Source organism: Trachurus japonicus, chromosome 18 (assembly GCF_045865225.1).
Source record: "Trachurus japonicus isolate A0001 chromosome 18, Traja_1.0".
Classification (NCBI taxonomy): Eukaryota; Metazoa; Chordata; class Actinopteri; order Carangiformes; family Carangidae; genus Trachurus; species Trachurus japonicus.
Window position 1 is genome coordinate 20,560,000 of NC_140924.1, and position 18,948 is coordinate 20,578,947.

The 18,948-nt window shown below is 41.2% G+C and overlaps 1 protein-coding gene across 8 annotated transcripts in view; it reads right to left on the reverse strand.

Annotated features, from left to right (window-relative positions):
- arap2 (ArfGAP with RhoGAP domain, ankyrin repeat and PH domain 2) overlaps nucleotides 1-18,948 on the reverse strand; it is a 127,999-nt gene that overhangs the window by 13,547 nt on the left and 95,504 nt on the right. For all 8 annotated transcript variants that reach the window (XM_085806279.1, XM_085806280.1, XM_085806278.1 and 5 more), the window contains 8 exons: nucleotides 18,525-18,627; nucleotides 17,616-17,814; nucleotides 11,560-11,623; nucleotides 10,813-10,976; nucleotides 9,942-10,154; nucleotides 9,555-9,660; nucleotides 7,634-7,781; nucleotides 4,729-4,806 (listed from right to left, as the gene is read on the reverse strand). In XM_085806279.1, the coding sequence (XP_085662405.1) occupies nucleotides 4,729-4,806; nucleotides 7,634-7,781; nucleotides 9,555-9,660; nucleotides 9,942-10,154; nucleotides 10,813-10,976; nucleotides 11,560-11,623; nucleotides 17,616-17,814; nucleotides 18,525-18,627 (1,075 nt within the window). The remainder of the gene's footprint in view (nucleotides 1-4,728; nucleotides 4,807-7,633; nucleotides 7,782-9,554; nucleotides 9,661-9,941; nucleotides 10,155-10,812; nucleotides 10,977-11,559; nucleotides 11,624-17,615; nucleotides 17,815-18,524; nucleotides 18,628-18,948) is intronic.

An 18,948-nucleotide genomic window follows, 5' to 3' on the forward strand; every position in this document is an offset into this window, starting at 1 on the left:
ATACTTTCCACAGGTGTTAACTTTAAGTGAAAAGTAAGTGTAACAATGCTTTGAAGGCACAATTAGAACAATGCTCAGGGTTTATCATCCACATGGAGGAAAAATTAAAGGTCCCATGTTATGTATCTCAAGTGAGGTGTCCTGTCCGTCTTGATTATGAGGCAGGTTTAGCTCATATTAATATAGCTATATTAGTTTAGTTTATTTAGTTTATAGCAGGACAGCGTGCAGTGACATTAATTATTCAAAGAAATAAAAAGATGGCTGCACCAGATTTAGCAAGAATGCTAATCTTCCATCTGTAGTCCTTGACATAAAGACAGACATCATAAATAGACTGGAAGTACAAGTTAAAATACAACTCAGGGTACATTAATAACAGCAATCATAGAATTAAGAAAAAAGAATTATAGCTCTACTTTAACAATGTCAAAGTATCAAAGCCTCGGTCCACAGAGTGCAATCTGAAACAGCCTCAAAAAGAGCTGTCAGGACTTCCGTAAGTAAACAGTCAGCCAATCCGAAGAGAGGCTCAGAGACTTTCTTCTGATTGGCCAATACCAAGGTGTTGTTACCCGAGCTTGAGAGCGAAGCCTGAAGGAGGAGATGTAAAGCTACACAGATGGTTTTTTTTTCTCAAAACCTGTTTGTGGATATCAAAACTTCCAGACAGCAGAGATGCAAAAACCAAATTATTCTTTTCTAATGTTAAAACTTTTATAAAATGTTGTTTTGGACAGCTACATAAGCATAGGAAGCAACAAGTTAAAATGTCAATACTGCTTTTCTGAGAATTAGATGAGGTTATTTGGCCATTTATTATGATGCTAAACGTGAAAAGCAGTTAACTAAACCTAGAGTAAAAGCAACAGAAACTGAGAGAAAATGTACACTTTGCTCTGGCTCTCTACCCATTAATACATAAACACATTACTGTATGAAAAGGCTCATCATGTTATTCCTGCACAAACAGAAATGCAAAGAAAAAAGAATTTGTGGTTGGTGTTGATTACTTTTTAACACTCACTGACTGCAAACACATCTAGTTTAGAATGAGTTTATTCCTGTGTATGCATTAAAAAAGTAGTTTATCATCTAAATTACATGTGCCAAGCTTTAGCGACGTTAAGCTAGCCCAAATCCTTGAATGTTTCTAAAGTTTTTCCCAGCAGATGAACAAATAGGAGACGACAAGACTAAATATACTGGCATTTTAAAACATAATGTAACCTATGTGAAAATTAAAAGAAAGACTTTTAAAAGTGGCATTTGTTCCTGACATTCAGGTCAACCTCCCTCTAACACATTACATGCATTGGAGCAGCAATTCTCTATGCCTCCAATTCAAATCTTTTTGGTGTGAAAAAGCAGCCAGAGTGAAAATGTAACTTTTTTTGGCTCATTTGATGCACTAAGTCCAAATTTCAGGCCAGTCCGAGGGGAGTGGTAATCCATCTCTAGAAAATGAACAACTAAGTGAGTACGAAAGGTTTCTTTTCCGTTGGCTATCTGGAAATTACAGTTACTTTTCCTTTGTCAATTTAATGTGCAGGTGAACTCAGGTCCATTATTGGCTTGAGCTGGGAGAACTATCGCCTGATAAGAAGGAGGAAGCCACTTCTGACTTCCCGTGGCCCTAAAATGACACAGAAATTACAGTCATTCAATCCAATGGAGCGAAAGCTGTAATTGTGAAAATGTCACATACAGATATGGAACCGCTCTGGTTTCTCTCAGCTCACTCTTCCTCCTCTCCTTCCATTGTTACAGTATGTGACGGGAGGAAGACCAGGCAACACTTCACCAACACAGAGTTGAAAAGAAAGATGCTGACAGCTTTCTTGCACATTAGAGCTGGGAAATGTGGCCTGAAAAATCGCATAGCATAATTATTGTTTATTTTTTTGGTTATATCAACCAAAATATGATTCCTGTACGTATAGAGATGGACACAACATCAGCTGCTTCCCACCGTTCAAGCTCCACACCATCGATGAGGCGATTATCACCAGTGCGTACTGTTAAAACCACACAGTACATCCGCTTAAGTAAATGCATGAAAAATTAAGTGTTACATGGATTTATAGCTACCAAGGTTACTCTATCTCTGCACTCACCACGGCTGTAAATTCAGGTATTAATTTTGGAGTGCCACTTCTAACTTAAAAAGGCATGACATTGCTTTGCCCCTCATTATATCACTGATTTACTCACTCCCTAAGTCCAGCAACACTATCCACTCGCAGGGCCCGGGCCTGCTCTTCGTCCTCTGCCTTTAAAAAAAAAAAAAAAAGGATTAGATCGGACCCTTCACCTGCAGGGGCCGAGCCCTCCGAGACACACTTCCCGCCAATGTCAAAAGCGCATATTGTCTTGGCATCCGAGTGCAGACTCCAGAGCCGTTTGTTCAGCAGAGCCTCCGTCCTGTACCTTATCTCTCTTCCGTTTGGCAACGTCCTCACTTTAAGTCAGAATGGTGCAACGGTTCAATTGTAAATCTCCTCGTGTCAAATGCACCGCGAACAACAAAAATCCATGTGCTTTCAGCCATGCTAACAGTCATGGCTCCGGGGACGGTAGTGTCAATGTAGCTGGCAAAGGCACGAGTCCAAAATACTTTTCCTCCCGAGAGCCAAAGTATTTTTTTTGTCTGTCTAAACTTATTTTCCCTTTCTGTTCAGACAGGTTTGGTTTTATTTCTCCAGGTTTGAGATAAGTGTTTAAAATATTGACACTGACAAGACTGTAAGAGTAAATCTATCCAAGAAAATTCTGATGATCATTATCTGTAAGATGAAAATGTAGAAAATGTAGCCCAGCCTCAACCTTGAATGATTTAAAACAACTCAGTTGGACATAATAATTCTGCATACCGGTAATAAGTGTTTATGAGAGACAGAGCACAAGGGAGGGTAAATGCTTTTTTTTTCTCTCCATTGTACACTTTGTGTTTATTACCAATTAGCATGTCAGCGTGGTAACTGGGCCAACATTAAATGCTACACATCAGCATGCTAGCCTTCCTATGTAAAACTACCGCTGTGCCTAATACAGCCACACTAAGTTGAGAGAATTGCTCTAGACTCTCAGTCTGTTTCTTTAACATCACCAACACAGACATCAGTATGCTTAACTTTGCTGTGATGGGAGGGGAAAAAAAGAAGACATAACTGACCCAGAGCTTGTCGAGTAAAACTTCTCTAAGAGACAGAAATCTACAGGATGAATGTTGATGATCTCAGACATAATTTCTAACATCATCTTCAAGAGTGTCGGAAAAGAAAAATGTATTATTAATCCAAGAACCTGGATCAAAAAGGCTTTGCATCATACCAGCGGTGCACTGAATGAAAAGTTAGTGATGTAGCTTTTTACAAGCTGTCTGATACAGACCTGGATGATGAACCACAGAGAGAAATATAGATATAATGGGCATTTCGCGTAACATTTTTGAACTGTCACTTCATAAATCAGCAGTAACTACCACTGGGTTCAGTTACACCACTGTTTTATAATTATAATTAAAGGGGTTAGCTACAAGTTTAATTCCTCCCGGCCAGTACTGTACAGTAGGTGTCGCCTGCTTGCACTCAACCCTTCAATACTGGTTGCCAGGTAGGGAGCGGCTAGTAGCTAAAGCTAAGCTAACGCTAACCGTATTTAACGAGCAGCAGCTCTGGTGTTGACAGTGGACTGGAAACACATCTGAATCATTTCACACTAACTCACCTACAGACGAACCCGACAAAGCCGCAGCATCACGCCTGCACCAGACAACATACTAATGCTGTTGGCGCAGAGATCATTTCATGCCAACGTAACCAGATGTAAATATTTATATATTTTGGACCCGTCAAAATTTTTAAAAACAATTATTTCTATAGGCTATACTTTTTTTTCAGTAAAATTAATACTTTTATTCTGCACCCTTTTAGATGTTCTGTGGATGTATTATTTTTGAAAAATGTATTGTTTTGATGAAAAAGTTGTAGCTATAACCTTTAATTGCTAATATTTGAAATCATCCCTAAAATAAGTTTACCCAACAGAGAAATCATCCCAACTCTGACTTGCATGATCATTTGAATTAAAAAAAAAAGAACTCCTCTCTCAGCTGACTGTAACTGTGGTTTTCCTTGGAGCAAAGCAATAAAACCTTTAAAATTCATTCAAATTTGTATCTGTAGCCGGAATGCTGCCCCGACGTTCACCTCCGAGTCAGTTTCATAATAGCACTGGCTTTCCACTGCGTAACCCTCGTGGCCCACAGCAGCAGACATGTTCTGAAAAGTCCACGGACAAGGTGGAGAGGAGTGGTGGGGTGACGGGGGTGGGGGTAGGCCGAGCGAGCATAAACAACTTACTTCAGATTTCAACAACAGTAGCTGCATGTGATTTTTTTTTTTCCTCCCTCTCCCGGTTATCCGAACCAAATGTTTTTCTCGGCTGAAGCATCCAGGCATAAAGTACCTGCCGTAAAGGTTAACAGGAACAAAGCCCTTTTTCCTCACCCGCCTGCTCCTGCCCTCCATCCACCCCCCTTCCCTCCCCTACACCTCCAACCCCCCCTTTCATTTTTTTGTTTTTTTGCCAGAAAAAAAGGAAACCTGTTCAAATGAATCCCCCCCTGATTTGAGACCCCCTTACGTATGCGGGCAAATCAATACACGCACACACAACACAACACCCATCGGTGATTTCCATTCGGGGTTCGGCGGGTCGGCTCACCGTGGTGTCCTTCTTGTCGTTCCAGCGCGTGATGAAACTATTCTCTCTCTCCATCTGTTGCACCTGGTCTTCATTGACCTGTTGGAAGCGTCACAAAAACACACACACACATTCAACACACATATACACACTTTAATTCAAACTCAGCCAAGAGAGAAACTTTCGGATCAAGTTACCATAACTGCACTTGAGGGATATTAAATAGCTTCACGGTATCATAAAGTCATTTTCCGACAGTCGTATTAATTTCGGGCACTTAAACACAACACGTGGAAGACAGGATTGAACCGGGGGAAAAAAAGGTATCATCATGAAAACTGTAGAATTGGGTCATTCAAGCTGACACTCCTGAAACTAATTTCAAAGGAGGAAGTTGGCTGCGAGTGTTTGACACAGCTCAGCACCGAGTGAATACTCCTTTCTTTCACAAAACTCTGTGTGGGAAATGACATTTTTTATTCCAACTTTTTTTTTTTTTAACATAATTATCATTTTCAGAGAACAATTTGCTTTGTTAGAGTTATACGAATGGCAGAGAAGATTGTGGGGGGAAGGAAAAAAAAAAACTCACAAACTCATCGTGTGTGTGTTTAGGCCTGATAATGGGCCCCGTCGACGACATCCAGCACAAAACCGGCGCTTTAATTAGCGAGACGTCTCACTCGTTTTGTGTCACAGTGCGTGTGTGTATGTGTGTGTGTATTCACCGCTATTGGGCTCATGATTGGTTGGGCTTAATGGCTATTTGTCATGCGAATGATGGCGTCTCCAACCGATTTTCGCTAGTGAATGCTCCTCCTTTAGCGTCAGAACAAGAGGGATCCAGGCGTTCCGCTGGGAATTAGCCGTCGCACTGTGTTGCCGCGTATATCCCGTAAAGCCAGGCAGCTCTCCAAGGGTAACACTGATCCCACACCCGCACACCCGTCCACACATCAGCAAAGTCAAGCCTATTGTGGAGATTTGGCAACAACAGTTCTGCTCCCCAGATGGTTGAAGTAAGGGAGTGTAAATAAAGTCATGCCTGCAGCTCGCTTTAGATATGCAATATGGTAATATCTGTATGCTTTTGAGTGTTACAGCCGTTTATTTTCTTCCTTCATTGATCATTGATTGGACAGTCTGACAAATCCAGTGGACTGAATGCATGAGAATGGCTATACTATCCCTATTACTCCCTACAGTCTATATAGCCTGTAGGTCGCACCACCTCCTGCTGCTGCAAGGAGGAGCTGGGCAGTATGAATGAGAATATATAAACAATAGATTTTTAATTATGGGCAATTATGGACATGCAGCGGGGAAAATAAGTATTGAATGCGTCAATAGACTTGCATGGTGAGCATGCATACAGTAGAGGCCATGGCGGTTACTGTAAATGCATTACTGTACCTGCTAATTGCAGGTCTCTCTAAAGTGATTGTCAGTGACCATTGGCTCTTGGACAACTCTTCATAGTTTTCTTTTCACTGTCAGAAATCTTGTGAGGACCTGGTCATGGCCAGTTTATGGTAAAATGATGTTCTTTGTATTTGGATAATGCCACAAACGGATAAATTAGTGCATTCAGACACGTCTGTAACCGATGCCATCAGTATGTTCTGCAACATACGTTTCTGAAGGTCTTGAGAAGCTCTTTGCTTTTCCCCATCATGAGACGCCTCTTGTGTGACACCTTGGTGATGAGAAACCTTTTTATAGGCGTCAATTTGGACTAAAGCAGCAGATATTACTTTGCATTGATAGGGGACAGGAATACTTTCTAAATACTGACAGACTCCAGCTGCTTTCTTGGCTTGCCAAACCTGTTTGCACCTCCTTTTCTTCATGTACTCAATACTTATTCCCTGTGTCATTTCACTTGATTACACATTACTTAATCTATGGACATAAATGTTTGGATTTGTGCATGACGTGGGTTGTTGCCGACATCTGGTGAAAATTCTATGTCAATAGCTCGATTAGAAATATATTTTCTGAGAAAAATGTTGTGTTCAATACTCATTTTCACTGCTGTATATGCGTTGCTTTTTTGGGGGGTAGTTTTGGGGCATTTAATGGACATGTCAGCTTGAGAGAGACAGGAAACAGGGAGACAGAGAGAGGGGGAATGACATGCAGCAACGGGCCGCCAGGTGGAATCAAACTGGGGCTGCTGCAGTGTATCAGTGACTTGAAATCACTTCATTAGGCAGATTCATTTTTTTTTTCATATCAAAAGCAGCCTATTTGTCCAGAGGTGCTTTGTTAAGTCAGAACATGGTGCTGACAAGGTCATCCCTGATCACACCTGAGCTCTTTGAACCGAAAGTTACATACAAGGAAACTAGGAAAGAAACGAGGGGGGAAAAAATCCAAAAACTCAGACACAGAGAAGATCTAGTTTTTTTGTACCATTAGATTTTTCTTCCGTCAAAATGGTTCCTAACGTACACAACACAATCATTAGCTCGGCCTCCTTTCGCCTCGAGCGAGAGATGTCCTGAACAAGCTTCCACTGTTATTTTTTTTTGTTCTGGGTGAACTGTGTTTTAATATGATCTCTCCCTGTGTTTGGTGGAGACGCGCGCTGTCTGTGTGTGCAGAGCAAAGTCGGCAAAGACACCTGTTTCCATATTTGGCTGTTAATTCTGTCGGCAATAACCTGAGCGGAGAGGAAACCAAGTATACCAACTGTTCTGTCTTTCTTTTTCTTTTTTTTCCTTTTTTTATGAATTATATAATGTGTGTTTATGCAATAAAAATGGGATGTTATCTAACTTACAGGAAGACGGTATCATGTAACCATATTCAGCTCAGCCTTCCGTCGAACTCAATCGGCTTCGCTTCATTTTCAGCGCCGTCAAATGGCAAAAAAAAAAAAAAAGGAAACAAAAAAACAAAACAAACGGCACTTTTGACTTACACTGAAGAGTGTAATGTAGTTGTTGATGAGGTCATGCACCACGCTAATTTCTTGTGGGGTTTGTCCCTGAGTCTGGAACAAGCAGGAGGAGAAGACGGAGGCCAGTTTTGCGCTTGGCATGTGGTTGATGTGGGAACACTGCTGGATCCTGAATCGTGGGGACAAGACATGTTCAGGAGAAGGAGAGAAAAAAAACTGTCAATCTCTCATGCCCACACATTCTCCACACTCACAGGGTTTTTTGAAATGCGAGGCCTCAGTCCAAATTCAGCAAAGGGGTCAATAAAGTCTTCTCCAAACTACTTCCATCATTATCATAATGCTACTGAATCACAACTATCCACAGCAGGTTTGGGAGTAAATGAGGTGTAATGCCAGCGTCAGTGAGGGACGCATTAAGGCAGCAGTGTTTGGACCTGAATGCAACTGCAGGTACATAGTTGTATGTGCAGATTCCTACTGCACATATAAATGTGTATTCAGGCTTCTACTGACATCCTGTGATGGATAAGTAGACTTTTCTATGCACAACAGTGCAAGTAAATCAGTTGGAACTACTGTATGTGATTTTCAAAATAAAAGTCCATACAGTACAATGAGCATTCACAACTTATGTAATGATTAGGGATGCATTAACTGTTTGTTTTTCCACTGACACCAATAATAGATAACATTTTTAATAGTTTATACTCTACACACACATGAGGTTAAGAAAGGCTAAGATGTAGTGAATAAAGATGAAGTTAACACTATAGCTCTGCCTTAACCAAATAATATAGTCAACATCAACAAAAACAAGAACAGTTATGACTCTTCAAAAATCAACATTTATCATTGTTTCAAATGAACTAGCAATCTGAAAAATATTTAATTATGTGACTTATCTGTGTTTTGCCCGATCATTATTGGCCAATATCGGGCCGATTATTATCTGTACCGGTAGTCATGGTGCATCCCTAGTAATGATATTCAATTATGTGGGAGTTTTTAATAATAGCAAATCTGGTAAATAGGTAGAAATATTATGAAATCCATTCGTCATATTGAACCAGTGGCTGCTGTTGCTTCAGCTCCTTTTCTTCTGCTTTTACTCTGAAGGAGCTGCCTTTCCACATACAGCTACTGTACACTTTCCCTGGTCTAAACTGATCAGAAGATTAAAAACTCACGCACATAACCGAGGGGGTGAATGGGTCATGGGAAAACAAAGTAGTTGAGTGGAGTGGGGAGGGGAGGGGGCACCGGGCTAATCAGCAGGTGACAAACAGCAACCCTAAGGCGACTCAGAGGGGCCAAGACCTCTGAGTAGCTGCGCTTGTTCTGTCTGAGGTGCCACAGAGCTACACCTGTTCCATCAGCTGCAAGCTCAGTCAAAAACATGACAAAGAGACTGCTTCATACTTTTGCTGCTGTTTTCACAGAATTACGAGGCAGAATGTTGCCAAAGAAGGGGTCTGTGTCATAAATAAAGCAAACTGCTGGATCTGTATATCGTCAATTTGTCACAGAAGTGTCCAGGGGCGACGCTGATTAGGTTCATTTTCGGACTCGACCACATCAAAACAAACAGGAAACAGAGACACAGACACAGAAACAGAACAGACAGAAATACATAACAGATAGGAGGGAGGCAGAACTGAAGCTTCATACAACAGGCAAAGTTTTATAATAAAGGAACAGTCATATAGCAGTTAGCTGTAGTATTTATAGTGTTTTTCCTGTTTATTCATAAAAAAAAACAATGTTTAATGTTGTGTCTTCTACTTTCATGTCCTGGTTTTAATGTTTTAACCACACTTCACTGCATCAGGATATTAAAGTTTACACAGACAGAGACCATGACCTTGAAAAACCCCTTTTCTGGCAAAAAGCTTTAAATGTGTTGAAGCCAGTGTGTGTGTGTGTTGGTGTGTGTGTGTACCTGTACAGATGTTGCAGCAGAGCATCCAGGGTCGACCTGTTTATCTTTGGCAAACTCTCTATGAAAGCCGAGTATTTCTTCACTCTCTGCCTCTCGTCCTTTTCGTCTGTAAAAAAAAAACAACCCACACACACACACACACAGAGAGACGAGGGGTGGTTGAAACTACGCCAAATATAACACAACTCCAAACATACACATGACCGCGAACGCACAAAGGAGATGAGGGTCACACTGTACTTTCTACATTATTTATGAAGCGAACATGAACTTTTTAATCTGCGGCGATGAGATCCTGCCTCTGCTGTCCCAAAACGTTGTTCCGCATGACTCAGCAGAAACCATATACCCCCTCACTCTCTCTCTTTTGCTGTGTCACCACATTACCTAGCGCCGACACCCAGTACGGATACAGCTCCTTGGTCAGCAGCGCGTCCTCGGCCTGGGTCAGGAAGCTCTTGAGGGCGTCGGTCACGTCCTCCAGCTGGTGCTCCTTCTCCCTCAGCTTCACGTTGCGGGCGCTGCGGCTGAAATCCTCCAGGAGCAGGGCGACCCGACCGGGGTCCCCGGGCCGCTGGTAGACCCCCTCCTGGCACAAACCTGGTTGCACGGATACAGTAGATTTTATATGGATGACTCATCTGTGTGATTAACAGCCTGAATCTGCAACAACAAGCGACTGTACGTAGTTTCCTATAGGACAACATACAATTGCAGTGCAATAACCGACCTCCTTATAGACACTTTGACTTGCGGGATTTAACAACGTTGCATAAGCGCATTTGAATTTAAATTGCAGGTAGAAGCAAATTGTCGGTGCAAGGTGTATTAACCTTCTGTGCCACTTTATACTTTCCTTTAAAGTTAACTTTGATGCCGGTCCTTCATTACAATGCACTCTACTTGCGTTACAAAGTCTCTTTTTGCATTTATGAGGCATTTTCGAATGCGACAGGCACAATGTGATGGAGATTTTCTGTGGTGTTTATAGATATTTCTCTGAAACAATTCAGTACAGCAGAAAGTTTGACTACATTTCTCAACAAAAAAAAAACAAAAATGGAAATATGGTGCGAGGAGAGATAGGATAATGTCACAGCATTATGCTAGACAACATTAGAAAGCATGAAATTCTCATCACGACACAGCAGACTGGATGAATCAGCTCCTCAAGGGGAAATCATAATAATAGTCCTGCAGAACTTTTTTTCATTTTTTTTTAAAACTTTTCTCTCCCTATAAATCTAATGCATCTTACCATACTGGGTGACAAAATCAATGCAGCTCTCGACTATAATGGGGACTCCATTTTTGGTCAGCTGTTGGTCACTGAGGGCGTTGCCGTCGGTGCCGGCGGCCATCGTGATGGCGGAGTGCCACAAAGCAAAGTCCGTTTTATTGAAGCCATGGATGTAAACCGTCCTGTTAAAAGAAAAAAGAAAGAGAAAAAAAAGACATGTCATAATTAATGAAGAAGCTCATGATATAATTTCCAATAACAATATGGTGATTCATATTTTAAGAGCGTCAGATGAGCAGCAGTGGTAACTCATTACATAAACAACCAACAAGATTAAAGGAATCCAAAAGCGCTTCTACGGAGCGCGCACATCTATAAACAACCACCGGTTTCGCCCCCCGAGAGGGTTTGATCAAAAACACACAAACGAATGGCAATTAACAGAGTAAGCACAAAGTCTTGTTGCATTAGTCTAAAAGGCAGCCTGAAACTGTCGGCGTGTGTGTGTGTGAGGGGCTGCGACGTCTCACCTCTCCGCTCTAACTGAAGCAGGCAGCCCAGCGCGGCCTTAATTACCTCGGATGGTTTACAGTAGGTAAAGTGCATTTGGACTAACAAGACAAAGGCAGAATCAAAGCTAGCGGGCGCTGCATAATGCATAGGCTCGCAGCATCGCAAATATGTGGCCAATTAGCACACCTTTTTTTTTTTTTTTTTTTTTTTAGTGCTTGTTGTTGTTGTTGTTGGTGTTGAAGAATGACATACCTTCCGCCCTCCACCATCAGCAAGACTTGGATCTTGTCCTCGCCCTCGGTATGTGTGGAGACAGCTGAGGGAAAAGGGCAGAGGGGTTGTAGTAAATACAGGCTCCTGTACATTCAAAAGAGCAACATGTTCTGCACTAATGCATTGTAATGCATTGGGGGGAAAAAAAAAAAAAGTTTTAGATTTGACATTTGCAACTGTTCAATCTCTGTCAAAAAGCCCTGGACACTTAGAAGCTTTCGCCATGAAACATTCAAGTGCATTCATTACCTGTCACTGAAAGGTCTCCCCTTTCCGCTAAGTATTCATTTACGTTTTAGGGCAATCATGGCAAATAATACACTGCACAATGTGTCTAGACGCGGCTGAGTGTTTTCTCTCCAATGTGCAGACATACAATGGTAAGAAAGGTGAACAGCACAGTGAGTACAAAATGCTAAATGCTAAATGCATTACATTGAAGTTGATAGCGTTTTCTCGCCATAATGGGAAACATGAATTCACTTTTTGTGCTACTTTCTCACTGAAGGTAAGGTATATGAAAAAGGGGCAAACAACACAACTGTCATTAGTCACCAAGGTTCACGAGAACTTAGTCACTGAGGGTGGCACGTTTAATACACTTTTCTAAAAATCTATTCAGTCAATCTTTCCAAATCCGAGCAACAGTGCAATGATACAGAAAAACTGAGCTATGGGAGTTGAAAGCTCTGCCATAATCTCTTTTGCGGGTTCAAACAGCTGCTTGGATCATGTCAACAATCACACACGCACACATACACACAGAAAGAAAAAAAAAAAGTACAAAACGAGATATGAGGCTCTGCGGTTGAGTCACAAATCTCCTTGAAACGACATCTGGCACTTTCATCATACTCGAGTTTCCACTGGTTGTGCTCAAGTAACGGATGTAAAGCTTAAATGCTGTTGATTTCCGAAGATAGAATGTTCACTAAATCTCTGAGCAGTAGGTTCATATTAAATAATGCATGATTTTATACAGAATTAAAGGTGTAGATGAAGCAAGACTGGCTGTAGTCACATTTGTGCTAAGCTAGGCTAGGCTAGGCTAAGCTAAGCTAACTAGCCACTGGAAGTCGCATCATGAATTTGGCCTCAACACTTAGAATTCAGATAATTTCAATGACTGACAACTTGTCAATTTGTTCTTTTTCCTGTACCAAATACAAATACAACTCTGCCTCTGTCATCAACACAATGATAATCTCCGCTGACAGGAGAAATTAATGTGATTGTTGTTAGAAAGAAGGACACGAGAACTTGCTAAAAACATTACAATACCAGTGTTATTTTGGCTGGCTTTGTACTCAGGCCCTTTGTATGTTGAGCTAAACGGCAAAAAAAATAAAATAATAATAATTCCCCAAAGTCTTTCTTAACAAATAATTTGCTTTTCATTTTCGCTGGCAGATTTTCAAGGGCACGGTATTTCATTCTGATATAAACAACACGAGACGAAAAGCGGGAGAACTTCAGAGATTGATATTGACATGAGAGAGGTTTATTAACGGCGTTATCAGGTAAATGCAAAACACTTGTCATTGTTGTTTGAACAAACACACAACAATCCTCTTTTATCAATCGTGCAGCTCAGTGGGAATTTTTTTTTATTACTTAATATGTTTGTGTGATAAGGAGCTAAGTCTGGAGCCTTGTTCTCTTCATAATTTGTACTAGGCGTCCTGTAAGACGTTTTCATTATGTTTTTTCCCTTCTTAAAAATCAAGGGGATTCAGGTTGCTGTTACTTATTTTTCAGTGCATGCATTAAGTTTGGTGTTTTTTTGTTTGTTTGTTTTTTCTGTGTAGGCCTGGGTGGGAAGCCAGTGAGGGATCCAATAGGATTTTTCTTTAGTGCAACAGCAACATTTTCCGATGTGACACTATCTAAAAGTTAAACACTAAATATTTGAGGTCAATACTGATATTGATAGTTAATGTTGTAATAGCTGATTATAATTGTTTTAAAATAAAAAAATATGCATCATATATGTTGATGATGATGAATCTGTGATATGATCATATCAGCCAGCTGCTCCTGTACACCATATGGACTATGCACTATATTATTCTACAACGTTGCTCTTGTGAAAACCGTGGATCTACTGTACAGAATATCAGTTTTCTTTCCTTTGCAAAGAAAAACAATTGTTTTTTTTTGTTTTTTTTCCATCTCTCAGCTAATCCAGCAGTTTTAAAAATGGTTTATTTAATTTACAGCCCACATAGGAACACTTAATCCCTTTACTTTATCTGGAGGAATTCTTAAATCGTCAAAATTGGAAATAACGTGCTGTTTCACTGCTGTCTCCCAGGGGGACGGGCTGAGAGAAGTGAGGCTACTTGAAAGGAGATGAACACTCAGCAGGGTTATTGTTTGCAATATGCAATAACTATAGGATCCTGTTTAAAGTGCGGCTCGAGCTGTTTGACTGTCAGTCCTAACATATCTCTGCCTGACGACAGCGGATGAGTTTGATTAACTTTAAATGTACTCAGAGTGAGAGTGGGCGCAGCTGCAGGCTAATACAAAAAAGTGGGAACATGTTAATCAGATGTGATTGGACGGTGGCAGGGACGACTCTGGCTTGTCCTCAACATGTTAGCTGTGATATCTGAGTTATATATCACACAAAGAATGGAGGGAAAAAACTAATTTTTTACTTTAAATGAACCTCAGTGTGGACACAGTGAAACTTGACTGCTAAATATGCTGGACTGCAGTCTTACGCTGATGCCTATCTCAATTTTGAGATGATTGAGCACAGAAATGGGATTAACATTTTTTTTTCTCTCTCTCTATTTAGCCACCGCCTTAAGAGAAACCCGCTGAGAGAAATTGCACTAAATGAGATCAAAGTTAACGTGCTTATCTTGTTTGAAAACCTTTTCATTTCAGAAAGTTCTGGGTGGGAAGGCCGTTTTGTGCACTGTGACAGGTTAATGATTACCCGACTGTATGTGTCATTTTCCGCTCGTTTGACTTTGGTTCTAGTTATTTGTGCGGCAGACATCTTGACATCACGACATCACAAAAAGATCAATCCTCTCTCAAGTACACAGCTAAGCCCCCGGGAAGTCGTTCTGAGAGGTAGCGCGCACTCATTCTTTGGAGATGGAGGATTCCTTTTCTTTGGTTTGTGCTTTTATTTATTTTTTATTCCTATTTATATTTATTTACAAAGCACTTTCCCCCCCAAAAAAAACAAAGTCACAAAAAGCTAAAAAGAAAATTAACATAGAACTATTGGCACAGATCAATAATAATTTGAACGATTAGCTTCAAGCTGTAAAAGAAAACGGTCTTAGTCATAGTGTTGAGACAAGAGGCTAAATGACTGACAAGGCAATTAAGGATAAAATGAATAAAAGCCTAAAGATTAGAGCTTTCTCTTTACCTCCAGTAAGAAAAGCCTTTGGCAGGCTTTGAGAAAAGATTTTAAAATGATCAAAACTCTTGCAGCCTAAGGGGCAGAAATAAAAAAGAAAAAAGAAAAGCAGCAAGAACAGACTGCATCGCACTCACAATGAACTCCTGATGCAGTATGAAGTGCTGCATGTTGGAGATGTGTAGCAATTTTAATTGAAAAGTATATTCATTTAATCCCCGGGTGCTACACAGGGCCCACCTTTTCATGTGGTGGTGTCACTGTTAGAGAAAATAACAGTTAATCCCGTGTCACAGACTCTGATTCCTTAAAGGAATCCTTTTCAGGGCTCCAGAAGAAGCTACAGTACCATCCCCCCCCCCGACAAAACACACAGTCCCTCCTGGCGCCAACGGCTCCCTGGCTGTGACAAATATGGTTTGAGAAAAGCCAGGGAATATAAAAAAAAACGAGCGCTGCTGCAGTTCTTCATCCCGCCCGAGGTGGGTAGATGGGGCGGCACATTGCGCAATTTGATCCACGTCGAGGCTGTAAATAGATTAAAAAAGATCCGATGATCCCCCCCACCACCACTTCTCCCCCTTCCTTCTGTTCGCACATTACAACTGGCGCAATCGATTGAAATGTTACCAAAAATCTTTATTATCTGTCAAAGCATGTGTGAACTTCTTGAGCCTTCCATCCTCCCCTTCCAGCTCCTCCCCCACCTTACCTCTCCGCAGACTGGCCTTTAAATAACTCCGAGTTGCCAGCCGCGCCGAGACGCTTATATAAATTCATGTCGGTGGGCAGCGAGACCGCGACACCTGCACACTGTGAATATTCAACACGCCATGCTGGAAAAGATCATGTTTTCATACCCCAGTGAAATCTGAATCCTGTTTTGACTGATGCACACTTACGTAACAACTGACCACTGCTGACTTCATGCAAACACGTCCTTTCACACACATGCACACACACACACTCATGCGGAGGCCCTGTGGCGCCTTTTCAATCTCCGCCAGTCTTTCGCAAAAGCGTGATGTTTATAATGGAAGACTAAGCCAGCCAATTAGCGACCCAACAGAAATGTGTAATGGTGTGAGAAGCCGAAATGTCTTCAGACACCACACAGCCGCTTGCGTGCATCCTCCCGACATCATTAAGCAGTTATAAATGCGAGTGGCGGCGCGGCGTTATGGATTGGTGGAATTTTTTTGGAAATTACAGAGTATAGAGGGGGAAAATGGTGGGAATGAATTTTAAAAAGCCAGAAATTACAGCCCGGTTGAGTGTCAGTGATACCATCAGCCGTAAACAGATACGGCCACTTATTATCCACTACAGGATTTTATGAATCTGATTTATTGCCAATTAAAAGCTCCAGTGGAGAAAAGGACAGTTTGCTCGTGTAAACTGTGGCGACTTGGGACGATAGCAAAGGTAAAAATGTACAAACCAGAAAGGAATTAAAATGAGTTTAACAGATCTTTTCTTTTCATGCATATATTATAGGAAAGGCTTCTCTAGTAAAAAAAAACATGTCTCAATGGATCAGGCACAATGAATAGATTTGCTCACAGAGGCAAAGCACTGTGTTGTGTTTAACATTGTTTTCACTTAGAAGATTAAACCCATGCCATATACATTCAGGACTTGGCTTCGCAACAGAAAATGCTTTATTTCTGTGTTGCGTTATGGGATTTTGTAGCATAAATGTTGCAACACAAGGGAGTTCCTCTGTGTCAAATAGTAGCTTCAGGAAACAGATCTCAGGTCCAATCTCATTTGTTAGCTGTGAGTTTTTACAAACAGTGAAAATATACACTCCGAAACTGTAGGGGGAGTTTAAAGAAAGATTTTTCAGGCCCACACTTCAAACTAAGGGGTACGACAAACTTCCCAGAACACATCAGTGGAAAAACTGTCACCATTAAAAAGGATTGTTACATTGTGGCTGTGAAGTTATGGAATGGTTCACCTGATCTCATTAAGAATTTACAAATTTTTTAAAACATTTTTTAGTATTTGAACTATTTAATTGTAACTGTATGACTGTGATTGAAGGTATGTGTAATATTATCTGTATGAGTTTTGTTTTTGTGTGTATAATGCCATTCATGTGTTGTATGTATGTTTTGATTTGTGTCTGTTCTATATTGTATTGTGTTTCACTTCTACTGTATTCTGTTTGTATTGTATTCTGTCATGTTTTTATGCTACAGTATGGACTCTTGGAAGATTATCCCAACTGGGCTAGAAGAGATCCAAATAAACAAACATGCAATCTTGCATCAACGTATTATGACCTTGTTCTTTGTAGAAAAGTGTTATGTTCTCTAACATCGCATTGTTAATGCATTCTTACATATGTTCATGTCTGATGCAACACATGATGTCTGAAACTTTTAAGTCCAGCTGCCAAGAAATTGTTGAATTGATTTAATGCTCATATGATATCAAAGCATAATGATGCATATGATGACATATTACACTATAGTCTTGTTTTATAGGGGAATATTTCTGGGATCTGGCCTTCCTGTGCTGACAAATGTATCTCTTATGTTCGGAACAATAAAGTTAATTGTATTTTGTTGAGCTTTACCTCAGTAATAAAAGCTGCCGTGACTAAGAGCAGGTGAGAGACGGAGAATAACATTCTTACTGAGCTCCAGCAGCTGTTTGAGTTGGAGGACCTCCTCCTCGCCCTCCTCTTCTCCGGGGCTGAAGTGCAGCGTGGAGCCTTCCAGCATGAACCAGCCCAGCCTCCAGTGGTACAGGTCGTGCCCCTCTTTGTAGTGCAGTCTGCCGATCAGCTCGCTGTCCTTCTGCACCAGGCCCTCCACTTTGGACGGGACGAAGCACTGCGAGTTGAGAATAAAAAAAAGGAATCGACAACTTTTGCAAAATTAAAAAGGCATGAAACTTTTTCACCGGGTTAAAACTTACAGCACGTACACAGAAACACAACAGGTGCAGCTTTTTACTTTCAAAGGGATAAAACCCTTCACACGGCTTGGCTGACTTTTTGTCTTTTTTTGCAAGTGCAAGTATCCCCCTCCCTCCTGCTCGGCGCTGTCTGGCCATTGTTGTGCAATTCAAATTGAAATATGGAGGAGTCGAGGGGCCGGTGGTACAGAAGAAGAGACATATGGACTGATGCAGCTATACCTCCCACTATCTGTGACTGGGTTGCCTGGGATTAAAGAGATAAAAAAAGGGGAATTGTGGACATATTTATGTAGGGTGTTATTACAAGATCCTGTCAGCGTGTGGGGGAAGAGATAGCGAGACCACTTGTCTTGGAGAAAAAAAAAAAAAAAAAGCCCAGGCAGCGAGGGACTCACTGAGGACAATGTGTGTGTTTCTGTGTATGTGTGTGTTGTTGCAAAGTAGCACAGTGGATAAAAAAAAAAAAAGTGTGAGGTGGATGTGTTGTTGCTCTGCAGCACGTTCACACAGTTTCTTCTTTGCAACTTTTAGTGAAAAACAAACTTATAAAAGGAAACATTGGCAATAAGTGTGTGTGCATATGTGTGTGTGTGTGTGTCGTATGCAAAACGTGCTACCGTACCTTTGTCAGTGCCTGGATCCAGTCGTGCTGCGTTTCCTGTGTTTGGGCTCCGACAACCAGCGCTCGCTCCGTCTGCAGGTACAGCTCCACGGTAAACACAGCCCTGCCGCAGACGCACAGCTCACGGTTAGATATCAGGAACGAAGGGAAATGTCCTCACACACACACACACACACACACACCAAGGGCAGGAAACAGGCGAAGGAACATCCACAACTACACACACACGTAGGATTCACTTCAATATGCCCAGCAATCCTGTTTTTGTTGGATGAAAATCAACTTGCACAAAGGAATATGATTCATAATCATGAATATATACAGTACGTATATTCTATATGTGATTCCAGTCCCGCTAAGAGAGATGTTCACACTTGCTTCACTCTACACTCACAGGATTCCCAGTCCATTATCCATTGGTTGT